Genomic DNA, 16,228 nt, shown 5'->3' with positions numbered 1-16,228 from the left:
ACCGTGTCAATCAAAAGTGAAGATGAGTATCTTTGTAAATGCAGAATTGTTGACGTTGTACAATTCTTCTTTTGGATCTCTGATTGCGCGCCCAGTGAGTGCACACTGTTGCTCTGAGGGAAATTGCTTGAAAGTTAATGATGTTCTAATGCATGTCTGCCCTTGCCATAGAATAGACTAGAACAAGGGAAGTGCAGGTTGAGCTTTTATTTTCCTCAGTGCAGCTGTCATTGTCTCATCCCAGTCCTTCAGGAGCCTGCTGCTATAAAACAAATGTTGTTTATCAACTTTAGTGCGCATTAAAAATACACCACTGACTGGGCCGTCGCGGCAGCGGCACACGCTGGCTATATCTTTGTGCATCCGACTGAATTTGCAATTAAACCCGCAGTGGATAGCTGTCAAGTTAAGGAGGGAGTAGATGCTGGGATTGTTTGGAGAGGCAGCAGTAATGTTTTTCCACTGCCCGAGGTCACGTTTTTATTTGGAAGTGAAATGTTTGCCGAGCTTTTCTTTTTCTCACACAAACTGGCACAAAACCCAGCATTTAAAATTTAGGGTGTTTTTTTGGGGGGGGGGGGGGGGGGGGGGGGGGGGGCTCAGAGCCGTATAACAAGGCTGAAAGTGAAAGCAAAGTCAAATATATTCTTCTTCATTTGTGTCTGCATGGCTGTACAGTTTCAAATTATAAGAAAACAAATAGTAATAATGTTCCCGCAGTATCCCCTAAATCTTTTCTAACAATTGTGGGGATGATGAGTATGAAGACTAGACGCTTAAGCTTGTTGGTGCCCTACAAAATATGTAAATAGAATGGGAAATTTGAATATTTTCCAGGGCAGGAACAAATGTTTCTTCCAGAGCCGCCCTTGGAAGGTCCTCCAGACGATCCCAGATGGTGCTGACTGAACGTGTTTCTTTGTGATGGGGAAAGAGGAGACGGATGAAACATTTGCAGTGAAAAAAAAAACACATGACAAGACTGCAAGGCCGTTTGGGTCGTTAAAGTGTCGTCCTGGTTAAGGGATATTGATGTTTTACTCCTTTTTTTGTTATTTTTGGGGGGGGTGCCAGTTTTGAAAAAAATAAAAACGATTTTATCAGTGAGTGAAGATCTGGTAGCAGAGCCGCGCAGTGTGGGGGAGGAAGATTTCCTCCCTGTAATGCAGATTTTGTGTGACTGAAAGTCATCAAAAGCAGCCTTCACTGCTTACTGTAGTCATTCATGTGCGTGTCAAAGATTTGTTTTGAAATAATAATGACGCCCTCTTTGCCTTGCCCCTCACCAAGATACGAATATGCTCACTTATTAAAAGATCGATCAACTATTGATTGGATACGAGCCATGTGATCATAAATGAATAGCGAGGTCATAGTTTTGGGATTATTTACTGCCTAAGCACAGCCTCGTTTATTTTGGGCTGCATTGACGCATGAAAATTCAATTACTTTTTCTCTGCGTTACATCAGTTTGGATTAAGAACGCCGGGGATAGCGTCGCTGCATTACATTCTATGAGTCATCAGATTTATTGTCCTTTAAGATGAAGGCTTCTCGAAATGTTTTATTTATCTGCCGCATCCCGGTTTGCTCCAAGGACAAAAGTCACTTTTCAGTGGTCCTCTTATTATTATGTTATTTTTATTTTAGAGCAAGTTGCAACAGGATTATTGCTGAACCTTCACACTATTTGTATATATGTTCGTGTAAATGTAGTCATCTCTTTATCTCATGCTCCAAGCATCTCCAGCACAATGTTTTGTAGCATTTTTGTCAGCATGAAGCAATAAAACCACCTCGCTGCCTCTACGCTGAAATGTATTGAACTCAGAGAAACACTGTATTTTTATTGATTTATTTTTTTATTTTTTAGTTTGACGTACATCCAAAGATGAGGTGGAAAGGGAGTCGGTGTGAGAGTGGAATAATGTCTGCTCCCTGCTAACCAAAGATGAATGGTGATTCAGAGTCAAAAGAAAAGCTATTGAGATTCTCGAAAGAGTTTTTGTTTACCTCGACTGCCGGGAGCCAACCTGTAGGCACAAGCGCAGTCGGTCTGTGACGCACACTCAAGAAAGAAAATCGGCTGCTCTTAAGCACGTGTCAGAGTTAGGCGTTCATTTTTATTCTGCGACAAGCTTCGCCGTTTAAAAACTACATGCTTTTTTTTTTTTTTTTTTTTCTAAACCCAAAGGCGGAAAAACAAGTAGAATTTTCTCTATTCGTGTTGTGACTTGGTCCTAAATATAAAAGTGAAAATTCCTGTATAATGGACACCCTAAAATTGACAATATTAATTGTTTAAACCCTCAATTTGCCCCAAACTGTGATCCCAAAACATTTATCGTAATAATACTAAAGTATAATATAAACGTTAGCTCACACTTTGATAACCGTATCTTTCATACTTTAAAAGAGCTTAAATTGTTTTTAAACGTTCTTCGGGGGCGGTATATATGAACGTGTTTAAAAAAAAAAAAAAAAAAAACAAATTATCATTTTTGGGACACTTTATTCGGTACACATGCACAATTTAATATATGTATGGCAAATATCCGATCCAGTCAATAATGCAATTCTTAAAAAAAAAAAGAAAAAAGGAATTGTTAAGCAAGAGTTCAAAAACATTTCTAGCCACATAATATACAGTATAATAGGACAGAAAATGGATGGCTATTGTAGCGAGCAGCCAGACCTTTTGGTTTTCATGACACGTCTCCACTTCGCCATCACAGGATGCTTCTGTAGCGTCACGTCACAAAAATAAATAGTACAAGCACGACGCTGTGTCCCCAACATGTTTGGAGGTAATAGCTGCATGTGTATTCATGGGGACCTTTGGCACACAGGTCAAAGTCGGGCTCAAATGATGCTGCTTTTCCACGGGACTAATGACACGGTGCTTTTTCCAGCATCCACCGTCTTTCTGCCTCTTTGCGCTCATTGACTATTGATGAGCATCTGGTCGGTTGCGGATGTGCAGTCAGATTGCCGCTCTGCTCCTGAGTGCGTCTCGCCGTGTTTTCGAAACCAAAGCACGAGGATAAACAACGTGCCCACCCGGGTCGATGCTGCTCTCCCACATCATCGCAAAGCTCCTCACAATGACAATGACTCACGCTCTTGTGAAAAGTGTCCAAAGAACGTTTGTAACTTGCGCAGACATTATGTTGATGACTCCATTGTGTGGGTAAGTTTAAGACCACGCTCTCGACAAAGCAAAGTATATACAACGTAATACTTAAGGGAAACAAGGACTTGTAGATTTTGTGCCCAAGCTTTGGAATTGCAAAAGGTACAAGCAGTCATTCTGGACTTTAATATATGTAAAATCAATGTAGATTGAGGGACTGAAATGGACTAACTGCTCTACCGCTTGACTGTTCTGGCGTTCGCTAGTTTAGTATATGCTCAGTAGATCATTTGAAAAATTTGAATAATCCAGGACTATATTATGATGATTAAACGGAATCAGAATATCGCAACTATTTATTTGTCGGTGATTGACTCAGAACGTTCAGAGTACAACCTCAGAATGGTTGTGCAAACCCAACTTTCCCAGTGGACTTGGCCACCGGCGACCATGAACAAGCGTTCAAAACAAGAATTTGAGCTGACAAATCCCCTCCTGCAGCCACTCTCGTGGATGGCGCCCGTCCACTGGGGCCAATTGACAAAACACTTAGAGAAGACTTGACAGTGACAAGAAGAACACGAGACACTGTTGAGAGCTCGACCTTGACTTTGTCCACACGAGACTGAGAGGATTATGGAGAGGAATGGAAAAACATAGTCATTTGTCAATATATGGTCAACTCCATGGACAATTTAGAGTCTTCAATGCACATAACGTGCATGCTTTTGGAATGTAACGCAAGCACAGGGAGAACATGCAAGCTCCGCACAGGAAGCCCGCAGCTAAGATTCAAACCATGAACCTCTGAAAAGTGAGGCAGACTTGCACACCACCTGATCACCGTGCTGATAGATTCAGATTATTTACATTAACAAATACATTTTTGGTCTGCTTCTCTGTGTGTTGTGCAACCCAAATTTAAAGCAGAGTGTAATTAATTTTTTTCCCTTGATAAATTGTAATGCATTAGCTATAACAAATAAACTGAATAAATACAGTTTCTACAAATACCGCTGTAGCCGAGGACATTTATTGACCCAAATGGGCTCAGCAGTTAACTGATTGGAGTGGACGTTCATATTCGGCAACTGGAATCCAACCGTTTACTGCCACCAACGTATATATGCGTCAAGTGTGTTATGTTTAATGGTTGGACATGGAAGCGGGTCTACCAGCTTGTGTGTCAAAAATTAGGTTTGTAAACTACTGTAATGACCAAGAGATTCCTGATGAAGGCAGGGTTGCATCGCTTTGGATTTCAGATCAGCACAGCTTGTGAGTAGAAGATAAAGATTAAAGGTGGACCTTTGCTTTCACTTTTTTCTTTAAATGTAAAAAGCCTATTTTTCTGCTTTTTGGTCAGAAACCTGTACTTGTACAAAAGAACGGAAAAATATAGAAACAAACTTTTTTTTGTGAAAGAAGTGAGCCTAGCTTGTGCTTAAATTGTCACTGAACACATTATTCCCCCTTTGCACAATGGTCATTGCAGCGGACTATTGCAATATTAGTCGTTCGAACTGCTCTAAGTGCTAGAGGACTCTGCATCTTTTTGCACAATTGTTTTTTGTCAATGTCTTTATGTCCCCAAAGTGTTCTGTAAATTGACTGTTTGTTGTACTAGAGCGGCTCCAACTACCGGAGACAAATTCCTTGTGTGTTTTGGACATACTTGGCAAATAAAGATGATTCTGATTCTGATTCTGATTCACTGGGTCTTGAAATATCAGTCAAAATGCTCTCAAATGGCTGGCAATCTTTAAAAATAGCTGGCAGTGAACAGGTTTGTGTCTGTGTGTGATCAATGCCACTACTTGGGGAAATAGGTGACACGTTTTTCATTTTACATACAACAGTAACGATATGAGAACTGCCACTGAAGCGAAGACTGCAGTGATCAATTACTCAAGATTTTCTTCATGGACTCTTAAATCCATAGTGTATTAGCTTTGTGTGTGATTTGTATGCCTCGGTCTCAGTCATCCGATGTTATGTTAAACTGGACAGGGGCCAAAGTGATAAATAGCCCCTCGTCTTGAACGCTTCCCTCCCCATAGCCACATGCAGCATGACCGCCATTTCATGTACGGTATAGCATGTAATGTACAAGCAGTCACGATTTTGAATTCACCAGGCTGGTTTTAAGATGGATTTGATCCCTCACAGCTCGCACTTGCCTTTGAAGCTTTTTAATATTCGATGCTTGTTGATTTAAGGACCACAGCAGGTGGCGCATAAAGCCACAATGGCTTTTTCAGCCAAAAGTATTATACCAACACACACGACTGGGATTTAAAATTATTTATTTAGCACTTACGAAATGTTTTATTCCCCCCCCCCCCCCCCCCCTCTATTCTTTAAACAATAACACATTGATCCCCTGAAAACATTGCATGGTGCATGAATCAATCAGGATAGAAGGAAGTCATTCAAATTGGATTTGTAGTGTTGACCTGTTATGTCTAATAAATTGTAGTTCGACCAATGCAAACATAAAGGTGAAGACAGCCCCAAATTCCCCGGCAACTAAGTGTATAAAAGAACTGGATACAAGCTTGAGTGAGAAAAAAATAACACCCAGCATTAACATAAGAAAAATACTTTACTGCTTTACTGCATTCCTTTTTTTTTTATGGCTCAATTTTTAGTAAAATACAGTAAAAGGATTTCCTTTGTGTACGAGATGCCTTTGGCAAGTTTGTCGAAAAGAATGGGACACAAATCAAAGACTGCACATTTAAGCAACCAGGCGCTTCGTTTGTCTTGCGGCTTTGACGAATTCACAGTGAGTTCTCAAAATAAATAACATCAATGAATGAATAAATAAAAAGGCTCACAGGTTAGTTACTACAACAATCAATGTCAGTCCGTCACTCTTCAGAACACTTCTGTCCATATTTCAGCTGTCCACTGATATCACAGTGGCTATGTCCCCTTAGTAAATATAACAATAAACACACATACAGTCCATGTGGAAATTAGAAATCGTATCAACCTGACTTGTGTGATTTTCTTCAGTCAACCGCCCGCTTGCTAACCCCTCTATCGCGCTTGCTCGGCTGCTAAGCGTGATATAGAATTTGGAACAAAGAGGTAGACATGGTTTTATACCTTAATTATGTCACAAAAGAACCCAAATGTGGATGAATAACTGCCAAATAGTTTCCCTACAGCCAATAAAGCGATGCTAACGTCGGCCTTCAGGTTGTGCATCATCAACGACACCAATTACATTCTTTCAAACCATCCCAACTAATTTTGTTTTCTGACATATTTAGTTTGGGTTATAGTTTGGCATTTTTATAATGACTTAAGCCAGTATGTGAAACAAGGGTACAGTCGGGCACTGATTCCCGATCTGTCCGTAAAGCTACAATGTACACTAAAGTAGCCCCGGTTAGCCTGATATAAAATGTGTTTGCGGTTTTAGACAAAAACTATCAGCATGAAACGTCTTGTACTTGATCCTAACCTTATTTGACCACCCCCCCCCCCCAACACAACACGGGCAAAGAAAGGAGGGTTAGCAAACGGTGACGGCGACTCGTGGTGGCTGACGCTTTGGTGCATCGATAAAGTGTATTTCATCCCGTAAGAAAGTTTGTGAGAGAAAAGAAGAAGCTCAAGGGCAGAAGGGTAGGGGGCACAGATGGTGAACTATCAAAAGAGACTCACAGTCGGAGCGGATGGATGGCTTATTGTCTCTCTAAGGGTAGATGGCAAATAAAACCTGCAGGTAAATTTACAACTAATATCACAGTTATTTATTGTCTGCAATGCCCATGCAGTGCAACCGCAGAGTGTACACAACGCTTCACTTTTTTCCACATCTTGTTATGTTACCGTGGGACATTCAAAGCAGCTGAATTGTTTTTTCTGTACTATTTCTCATATCTGTGCTTCGAGACAATTCATGCTCGGTTTGTACTCTGACAAACACTGTGTGCTTTTTCAAATTGAGTCCAATTAACTGAGTTTACCACAGGTTGCCTCCATTTAAGCTTTAGAAACATCACCAGCGGAAACAGGATGCACGAGTCCAATTTGGAGCTTCACGATAAAGACTGTGAATCGACCTTTTTAGAATATTTTGTAAATAATAGGTGCCAGGTTACCTCTGGGCGGCAGAAAGCGAATTACCACCGCTGATCTGAACTGAAATCGAGAGAAGAGAGAAGATCGCAAGACTGCCTAATGGCGTAGTAGACACTTTATAGGGACAGACTGGAAACCGAACCTCCATCGTATCAATCCATTTCACCATCAAAAGAGCACGTCTGTGCCATTAATCCAAGCGACAGAAAAGTCAATTGATCATCTTAACTATGTCTCAATTTCCACCGCATCGATTCATTTATTTATTTTATCAACTTACCCTTTAATGTAAATTACAGCTGGCGTTCTGTCTCCCTTCCAAGCAATTTACCTGACGAAACATCTTTTCGACTGGCACGTTACACATACAACCTACGGCGGTAAGGTTATCATTCAAGCCATTTACCATGTTTTCTCAATTCCTCTGCCTTGGTCAAATGACACGTAAAGGTTTGCATACTGGTGGTGCCACTGGAGCAGTTGCCACCCAGAACTCCGCCTGACGTCACGGTTTACTTACTGTACGTACATGTGATTTCTGAGTTGTTTTACATTGAATGAATTTGCAAAAATCTCAAAAGTGTGCGTAGATTTGTGAGGAACAAAAGAATGTAAAAATGAATCCATTTCAAAATAAGGCTGTAACATGATGAAATGTGGAAAAAGTGAAGCGACGTGAATACTTTCTGGATGCTCTGAAAAAGTTTGTAATTTACTGAATTAACGGTCTGCGTTCATTCTGCGCAGTTTGGGGGGCAAATTGTCCTCCGGCCGCGTGCCGGCGGCCGCGATGGTGTTAATGGCCGCCGGCGCTATGTGCCTCTCCAGCTCGGCCTGCTCGGCGTCCCCGTCCAAGAACAAGAGCTGGACCTGCTCCTCCGGCCGCCCTCCTTGGCGAGCGGCAGGGGATGGAGCTGGACCTGAGCCTCTGGACGCTTAGCGGCAGGTCGCCCATGCTCGAGGCTTTCCCGCCGGGCAAGGGCACTGCCGTCTTCATCCCTCTCCACAGTTGCTCCTCTCTGGTGGAGCTCATGCGCATGCAGTTTGCTGGGCAGCCTGGTGGCCTGGTCCTCCGCGGGCTCCACGTTGTCGGCCGAGAGGAGCCTTCCCCTGCGGCCCCCTCGGCCGCAGTTACCCACCGGCGAGGAGGAGGGCATGAGGGCCACCGGGAGAGGTTTGGGCGACGTCAGCGGTGACTTCTCCTCCTGCTCTTTGACGCTGTAAGGAGGTGTGGGCACCTCGAAGGTGTTGTGAAACTGAGAGTAGTCCACCCTGAAGAAGCCCTCCTCCAGGGACATGACAGGCAGGAACCGATGGCCCCACAAGACTTCATCTTCCGTGTAAGACGTCCGAGCCTGACATGTCATACCTGCAGCAGGGAGAAGAACAATAAATGGAGTGGAACATTTCAAGTGGAAATGAGGGGAAAGCCTTTATGAGGATGTCGAGAGGGAAATTGGACCATTAATTAAAAATGGACAGCCATGGAGTGACGTGAAAAGCGGAGAATGGCCTCAGGGAAGAAAGACGGATATTAAGAAAAAAAAATGCATGACAGAAATGGAGACGAGCATTAACGACTGCATTATTAAACACCATTCATTCAACACTCTGTTAAATATTGCATTTTATGTGAAAAATGGCTGAGGCTAATTCACACAAATTATTAAGGGAAGCCTTTCGTTATTAGTTAGATGCTAGGTTTTCAGAACTTTATCAGCTCAAGGCCGAGATTAGAAGTGTGCTTCCTTCTCCCGAGTCACCGCAGATTTATTCAATTTAATGCGGACAGTGCCGGGTTCAATTCTCGGCCAGTGCCTTCATACCCAGCCATTGCCGGTGCCGAGCCCCGTCCCAAACGTTGTGCCGAACAAATCACGCCAATTACTTGCTGTGATGACCCATGACGTCGGAGCAACTTAATGATAACGTAACGATAAAGAACACGTGACACAAATTGACCAAAAGCTTTTGCCAAGATAGTGCCCCTTATTAATGATCACTAGCATTACAGTATTTCACTCTGATAACTCTCTGGCGGCTAAATATAAATCATGTACTTAGTTAAACATATGTGAAGAGTACAATTAAGAGTCACAGGTGTAAAAATCAATGACCGGTCCATTATTGGGTTCAGAGGATCTATTTTTGGGCAGCACCCCACTACACGAGCATATGCCATGAGTTTCTCAATTCAGTCAGATGCACGACTACCATTTTCTCACATTGGGACGGAGGGGAACCAGGAAACACTAGTTTTGTTTGTTTGGGGGTAATTTTGATCTCGGTTGTGTAAATGTTTACACAGTGAGCTTCCTTTTTAAGGGAGTAAAATCCTCTCATTGTTTTTATTGTCCACACCGTACCAAGAATGGGAACGGTTTCCAATAAATGTTTTTGAATATGTATAAAAAGTCTTGAGTTCAGTACAGATCAAATCGTTACCCATAACCGCCTATGTCTGTGTCTTATTATCCACGCCAAAAATGGATCAAAATAGAAGTTGATCCATTTTCGGGAAACCCCAAAAGACGAGCGATCTCTAACCAGTTGTTTCCACGATGCCTTCAAGGATGACGACGATCTCGAACTGCTCGTTCATGAGCGAGCGTTGGGACAGGTCGAAGAACGGGCTCTTGCTGTTGATCTCGTGGCAGATGGTGAGCGGCGACACCAGAAAGAGCTGGTCCGCACCCGTGCCGAAGCCCACGTCCAGCTCGCACTGATCCAGAGGCAGGAACTCGCCTTCGGGGGTCTGACGAGACTGTGGAAACACACCATGAGGAATTGAGCTGCCTATTTTTGACAAAGTAAGGGGTAGAAAGAACTGATATCTGTTTTCAAAAGAACATACAGTAATGAAGCCTTTGTACTTCATTACTTCCCACCACTGCTGATATCTTCAACACAGCTTGGAAATTTTGCATTTTCAGTCAAAATTCTTTTTTTTTTTTTTTTTTTTTTTTTTTTTCTTCTCTCTTTTCCTTTTTCCACCTTCCCACCTCGCACAGAACTCGGCAAACACAGCACGGCACCAGTGTGTGAATGGACGTCGCCTCGCACAGCAGAGGTGTAACAGGAGCATCTGCACGACGCACCCGGTGGAGGTGAGGTGAGGTGAGAAAGTGTCATGTCTCCCATTGCGTCTGTATTCAATAAAGGAATCTGGAGGGGGTGAACTTCTCCTCTTGAAACAGCCTGTGAGCTCTACTGCTAAAAATACATCCGCAGCCGTCCTTGATGAGCATCATTTGGCTGTAAAGACAAAGCAATTTCTTGCTCTGCGGAACGTCTAAGCGGGTGAAGTCGTCTTTGAGCGTCCAATTTAAAATTTACCAACAATTGTAGTTGGAGGGAAGAAATGGCTCTTAAAGAAACCTTTTTAAACCTTTTAATGCGCAACCATCTCAGAACAATGTATACAGGAAACAAACAATCTACAAAGGTTCCTGATAGATAGACAGCATACATTCGAAGGATGCATTTTTTTTCTACGTTGATCTTGTGGCTTTTTGGCCTTCGTATTTTTCAAGTCTCGCGTAAAGACAACAGCACTTTCTCGACAATCCCTGTTCACACGGACCTGCAAAAACAACCGAGGACACTGTAAAATGCAAGCCAGGCCATGAGGCCAGTATTTGGCACTGTCACTCTGCGACGAGGGCAACCTCGGAGTAAGTCACAAAACGAAATTGCGATAGACTCCTATCAATACAGCTAGTTTTTCCAAACTTTTCTTTGTGGGGAAAAAAACAACACACTGACTGACAGTTGTTGGATGTAAACTTTCCCTCTTAACACCAGTTCTTAAACGTTTGTCAACTGAATGATCCTAAATGCTAACTTTTTATTCCACTTCCAGTTTTTCTTTCTTTTTTTTTTTTTTGGAAATAGGCAGCCACAGATGGCTAACAGACAGTTATTTGTATTCACAGTGATGTGGAGGACAGGAGGGTGTGACATTTCGCAGGAAGACGTCTGTGCCCACAGATAGCTGGCTCGCCATGCGAGGAGAAGAGTCACGACGCCGATGGCGAGCTCCTGTTTCCGAGGTGAAGCCCCATTTAAAAAAATAAATAAAATAAAAAAAATAAATAAACATTTGAACTACTCCAAAAGACAACCGTACTTCTTGCATCACTTTTCCAATTGACAAATGCAAAACATCTCAGCGGTTTGAAATGTGTTCACCATAACACATGAGATCTCTTCGTATCAAAGGATTAAATCTGCGTGTTTTGGTTTTTCTTGAGCTCCAGCGAAACACTACAAATGACAGTAATTCAGTGTGATTAGCATGAGCATAATCATTGGCCCTATAGTTCAGACAGTGTCTTGGCAACTGTTCTTGTTGACTGAGCTCCCAATTGCCTTGATCATTCGCATGCTCCTGCTTTCCATTGGAATTAACAGAATGAACATAGTAATACTCGCTTTTGATGGATCCTGTCAGAGTAGTATTGATTTAACATTGTGTTAATTGTTATGATTATGTAAATCCATAAATGGCATGCAACTGCTTCCTTCTTATTTCTGTATGTTAATTCGCCTCCTAAGTAGAACGCTGTTGATTTTTTTTTTTTTATATTGCAGTCTTTCATTTCCATATGCTAATTGTCACAGCGAAACTGCCGGCAGGTGTTCAATTTGTCAGTGAGACCGGGAAACAGTTTCCCGGGATGCGAGCTATTCAACTTACTGGAGCGACTTGTTGTTGTTTTCTGCTGGCGTTTCAGGAGCACTGAGGATTAGCGCTGTGGTGTGTCTTGTGTCCGTTGAGGTGTTGAAAAGGTTAAGCGTCAGTGTGTGTGTGTGTGTGTGTGTGTGTGTGTGTGCTCGTGCGCTGCATCTGTTTGTTGGTGGCGCGAGGGGACATAATTAGTGGTGTTTGGAAGAGGTGGCTTTTTCAGAGCCACCTGAGATCCGCAGTGAGTCGAACCAGGCCATGTCCCTCGTGCATGTGCGTGCTGTTCGGCTTTTATTGATTTATTAATGAAAGGCGGCATTAATGGCAATTCAAGGGCAGCTAACTTTTGAAGTCACTAAGGATTCTGTAGACCCAGGGAAGGGAATTATTCAACTTCTAATTTAATATAGTACATACTGTGTGTTAAGTAGTGCCATTGGGATGTGCGACTGAATATCTTGCATAAATAAAACAAATAGAAAGCCTTTGGGTCACAGTACATCTGCAGGAAATTGATGCTGGAATAAATGACATTCTGGAATAAATGCTGGAATAAATGACATTCACGGTTGATTTTACTCTGTATCATTTGAGTATGTGCTACGTATTTATTAGCTGTGCGACTGGAAATGAATCCGCATTCCTCATCTTTCTTCAGTTTAGCTCAAATATGGCTGATTCTTTATGTGAAAATATTATTCATTTGAAAACGTTTCGTATTGAATCCATTCTGGGTTAAGCCTAAATGGTTATCGGCAGTTGTTTCTGGCCTTTTACAGATGAAACCATTAAGCAACTACTAAAACAAGCAATCAGCACAAAGTGGAAATTAGGGTCAATTGCAACCACGCATAAAAGGAGTTGTAAATAATGAGCATACTGGCAATGTAATCAACTGATTTTTCTTCGGCGAAATCCAAAGTATCCAGGCCGCGCGACGATTTACAACCCGTGTCTATGCCTGCTAAACCCATACCGCTTGATCACGGCGAGTTGGCGCATCTCCGCATCATTATTAGGAGTTGAGATTTATTGCATCATGCCCCATTTACTCCCCCCCCCCCCCCCGTCAGCTTCAGTTGCCACCCGCCCGACTCCGACCTTGAGCCGTGTTGTTGAAACACTGGAAACGAACTGCCGTGTTGTTGTTTTCCACCAGGTTCGTGCACCTGACCCTACACCTTTCCAATGACCTCTAAACCTTCCACTTAGAAGACACAGCGATAGATGTTTCACTACCTTTTCTTAAATCCATGATCGGTGGGTTTTAGCAACTGGTTCATTGTGATGCTTTGACAGAGATCAGATCCGATCATAATCTGGCCTTGTCAGTAAATCTACAAGACGTCCGGTTTCATCTTATGTTTTTTATATACAGCTCCTGAACTGAAAATCAGCTGTACCTAATGTTGTGGCCAGCGTGAGGATACCCTCACTGACGTCTTTGCGACTTTCCCCAGAGGGTGAAACTGTCACTGGAGATCATCACATCACGCTGCTCCTCCGGGACAAAAGCGCGACTAACTCTCTGAGTCACAACAAAGCAGCGTCGGCGCTCACTTATCTGCAACTAGTTTGGACTGCCGGAAAAGCCCGTTTGACGGGAAAAGCTTGTTATTCTGAGCACACGGAGGCCAAAGACACAGCGGGCTACAGTCCATCTATTGCGGCTTTAATCAATGCACATACAGCCCCCCGCCTACATTGTCCCCTGGGGTGGGGGGGTGGCATCCATCTGCGCTGAGGACATTTAGAGCCGGGCTGAACTGAGAATTGCAGCCCGCTGTGAGCTTTTTCTGCTGACTGAAGCAGGACAGAGTGCGACGACCCTCACGCAGCTGAGCCGCGACGACGCGAGATCACACAGTCTTCGTGGAAGCACCGTGCGAAAATGCTCAGTGGCTAATTGAAGTTCCAAACCCCGAGCGCGCTGTGACTGGTGGTTAAGCACTCCGCCTCACAGTCCTGAGGTGCGGGGGTTTTGAATCTCATGCGCAGTGCCATAACAGGATGCGCTGTGTTAATCACAGCGGTCCTCAGGGGTCGCAATTCAATTCTGGAGACAAATGGAAATCCATCGCAGGCCTGCAGAAAGTGCTCATGAACCATAATGAGTCATTTCTGGAGGTGGTCAAAGTATTCACACGCTGTACCAAAGTACAAGTACACATGAGAAGAAGTACTGAGTCAACTGGTTATGTAAAGACTCTGGAATGTACTTAAGTACAAAAGTAAAACTGAATTTTGACTGTCAATTACATGTAATACGATGCCAATTTTAATAATTTGGCACAGTGACGAAAGACTGTTTTATTAATGTAAATAGTAAAAAGTAAAATTAGAGAGCCAGTGTTGTCTCGGGCTTTTATTCCATCGAAACATCACAGTATTTTATTTATGAAAAAAGAAAACATGCAGTAATAACATAAAAAATGAAACAGTTTCAACTTTAATTCATTAAAACCGATTTCACGCTCAGTATGAGACAAATACACGAACAAAACGGCCTTTTCTAAGCTCGGTAAGCTGCAGTAATATTAGTCATTTTTCACGGAGGACAAAGAATACATGTCTGTCGACATGTGTTGCCGAAGCGTTTGTGGTCCAATCTATTGATTAAAAGGTTATAACGTCGCAGCAATTAATGCTAGTTTTGTTGGCCCATTTAAGATGTTTTGCCGCCCTTTCGTATGACAAAGTTCCGCGTTTTGGTTCGATACGCAACACGTAATTCTTTGTTTTATGTTTAATTTTACAGTCAAGTTCAACTGGGAGTGACAATAAACAGCTTGAAGCGAAGATTTGTCTTTTTTTTCTTTCTTTCTTTTTAAAGAAGTGTTCACTATGTGATAAACTGCTGCTTGAAATGTTCACTCCCAACTCTAGACACGCACACACGCAAATCTTAAAGTAAGATTACTGATATCTGTTTTCTAAAAGTAGGGGGGTCAAAGGTACAGATCCCTAAGTCTCGATTTGCCAGCAGTGCGGCAGCTTTCCTCGTCCTTACCTTGATGAGCTTGCACCTGATCTGCGCGGAGACCATGTGGCTGTTCCTCAGGTTGCCCACCCTGAACATGAGGCACAGCTTGCCGTCCCGCTGCGAGACGACGGCGTCCTGGCTGAACATGAGCGTCTCGGCGCGCTTCTTGGGCTGCGACATCTTGATGAACATGCAGCCGATGAGGAAGGCGTCCACGATGGAGCCCAGCAGCGACTGGAAGAGGAAGAGGAGGATGCCCTCGGGGCACTTCTCGGTGATGTAGCGGTGGCCGTAGCCGATGGTGGCCTCGGTCTCGATGAAGAAGAGGAAGGCGGAGGGGAAGTTGTACACGTTGGCCACGCACGGCGTGTAGGACGACGCGTCGTGGCCGCCGCGGCTCAGGTCGCCGCGGATGTAGGCGATGAGCCACCACATGGACGCCATCACCAGCCAGGCCACCGTGTAGGTGAGGATGAAGATGAGCAGGTTCCAGCGCCACTTGAGGTCCACCAGCGTGGTGAACAGGTCCGAGATGTAGCGGCTGGTCTCGCCGCCCAGGTTGCCGTGCTGCACGTTGCAGCGGCCGTTCTTCTCCACGAAGCGCTGCCGTTTCCTCCTGGCGGGCGCGCAGAAAGTCCTGCCCCGGCTGGTGTTCACCACCTGGTAGTCCTCGCCCAATTTCCTGCGGATGGCTGCCATGGCTTCGCAGATCGATCGCGGATTTCTGTCAAGCGCTCAATACTTCTTGTTGTTGTTGCTGGCGCAAGTTGGCTGCCCCGCGCCCCCACCCCCGCCCCACCTCCAACACGAGAGACCAGTGCGCATCCAGCCCGACAACAGCATCATCCGCTGGGGTGCAAAAACGGCAAATTGCGTGCGCGTCTCTGCCGTCGGAGCGCAGGGGCGCGCGCGCGCGCACGCGCACCCTCGGTCCCGTAGTCCTTTGACGCAAGTGGCAACTTTCCCTGCGTGACAACTTAGCCGCACCGCACCCCATTCGCAACAAAAGAAAGATGCACTCTCCAAGTTAGCAGCGTCAATTGTTCATGAAATACCAATGACGAGCTCCAGTGCGCACTCCAGCTTGCAGAGCTCCACCACATAGAGAAATAATGAACATACTTGATGTACAACAGTATGCCCTGTGTCTCTTGAAGGCTATTTAGTTCCCCCTAGTGTTACTGCAGGGAAAGCAAGTCTGACGTCGAGGAGGTGTGCCATCACTTTTACAAAAAGGTTGTGCGCTACGGTCCTTGGACATTGTACCATCTGCGCTTTATGCATCACTCTAAACTGCATACATTCCTTGAAGTCTCGGCGCCCTTTG

General features: G+C 44.0%; 1 protein-coding gene across 1 annotated transcript; it reads right to left on the bottom strand.

The window, feature by feature from the left end:
* Positions 1 to 5,468: 5,468 nt before the first annotated feature.
* On the bottom strand, positions 5,469 to 15,660 carry LOC133417734 (G protein-activated inward rectifier potassium channel 1-like). Its single transcript, XM_061705795.1, is given in 5 exon segments — positions 5,469 to 8,122; positions 8,124 to 8,270; positions 8,272 to 8,600; positions 9,779 to 9,995; positions 14,929 to 15,660. Coding segments are annotated over 5 exon segments (1,536 nt in total). The 5' UTR covers positions 15,601 to 15,660; the 3' UTR covers positions 5,469 to 7,951.
* Between the last annotated feature and the right edge of the window lie 568 nt (positions 15,661 to 16,228).

Source organism: Phycodurus eques, chromosome 19 (genome assembly GCF_024500275.1).
Source record: "Phycodurus eques isolate BA_2022a chromosome 19, UOR_Pequ_1.1, whole genome shotgun sequence".
NCBI classification, from domain to species: Eukaryota; Metazoa; Chordata; class Actinopteri; order Syngnathiformes; family Syngnathidae; genus Phycodurus; species Phycodurus eques.
This window is presented reverse-complemented; position numbering and strand designations above follow the sequence as displayed.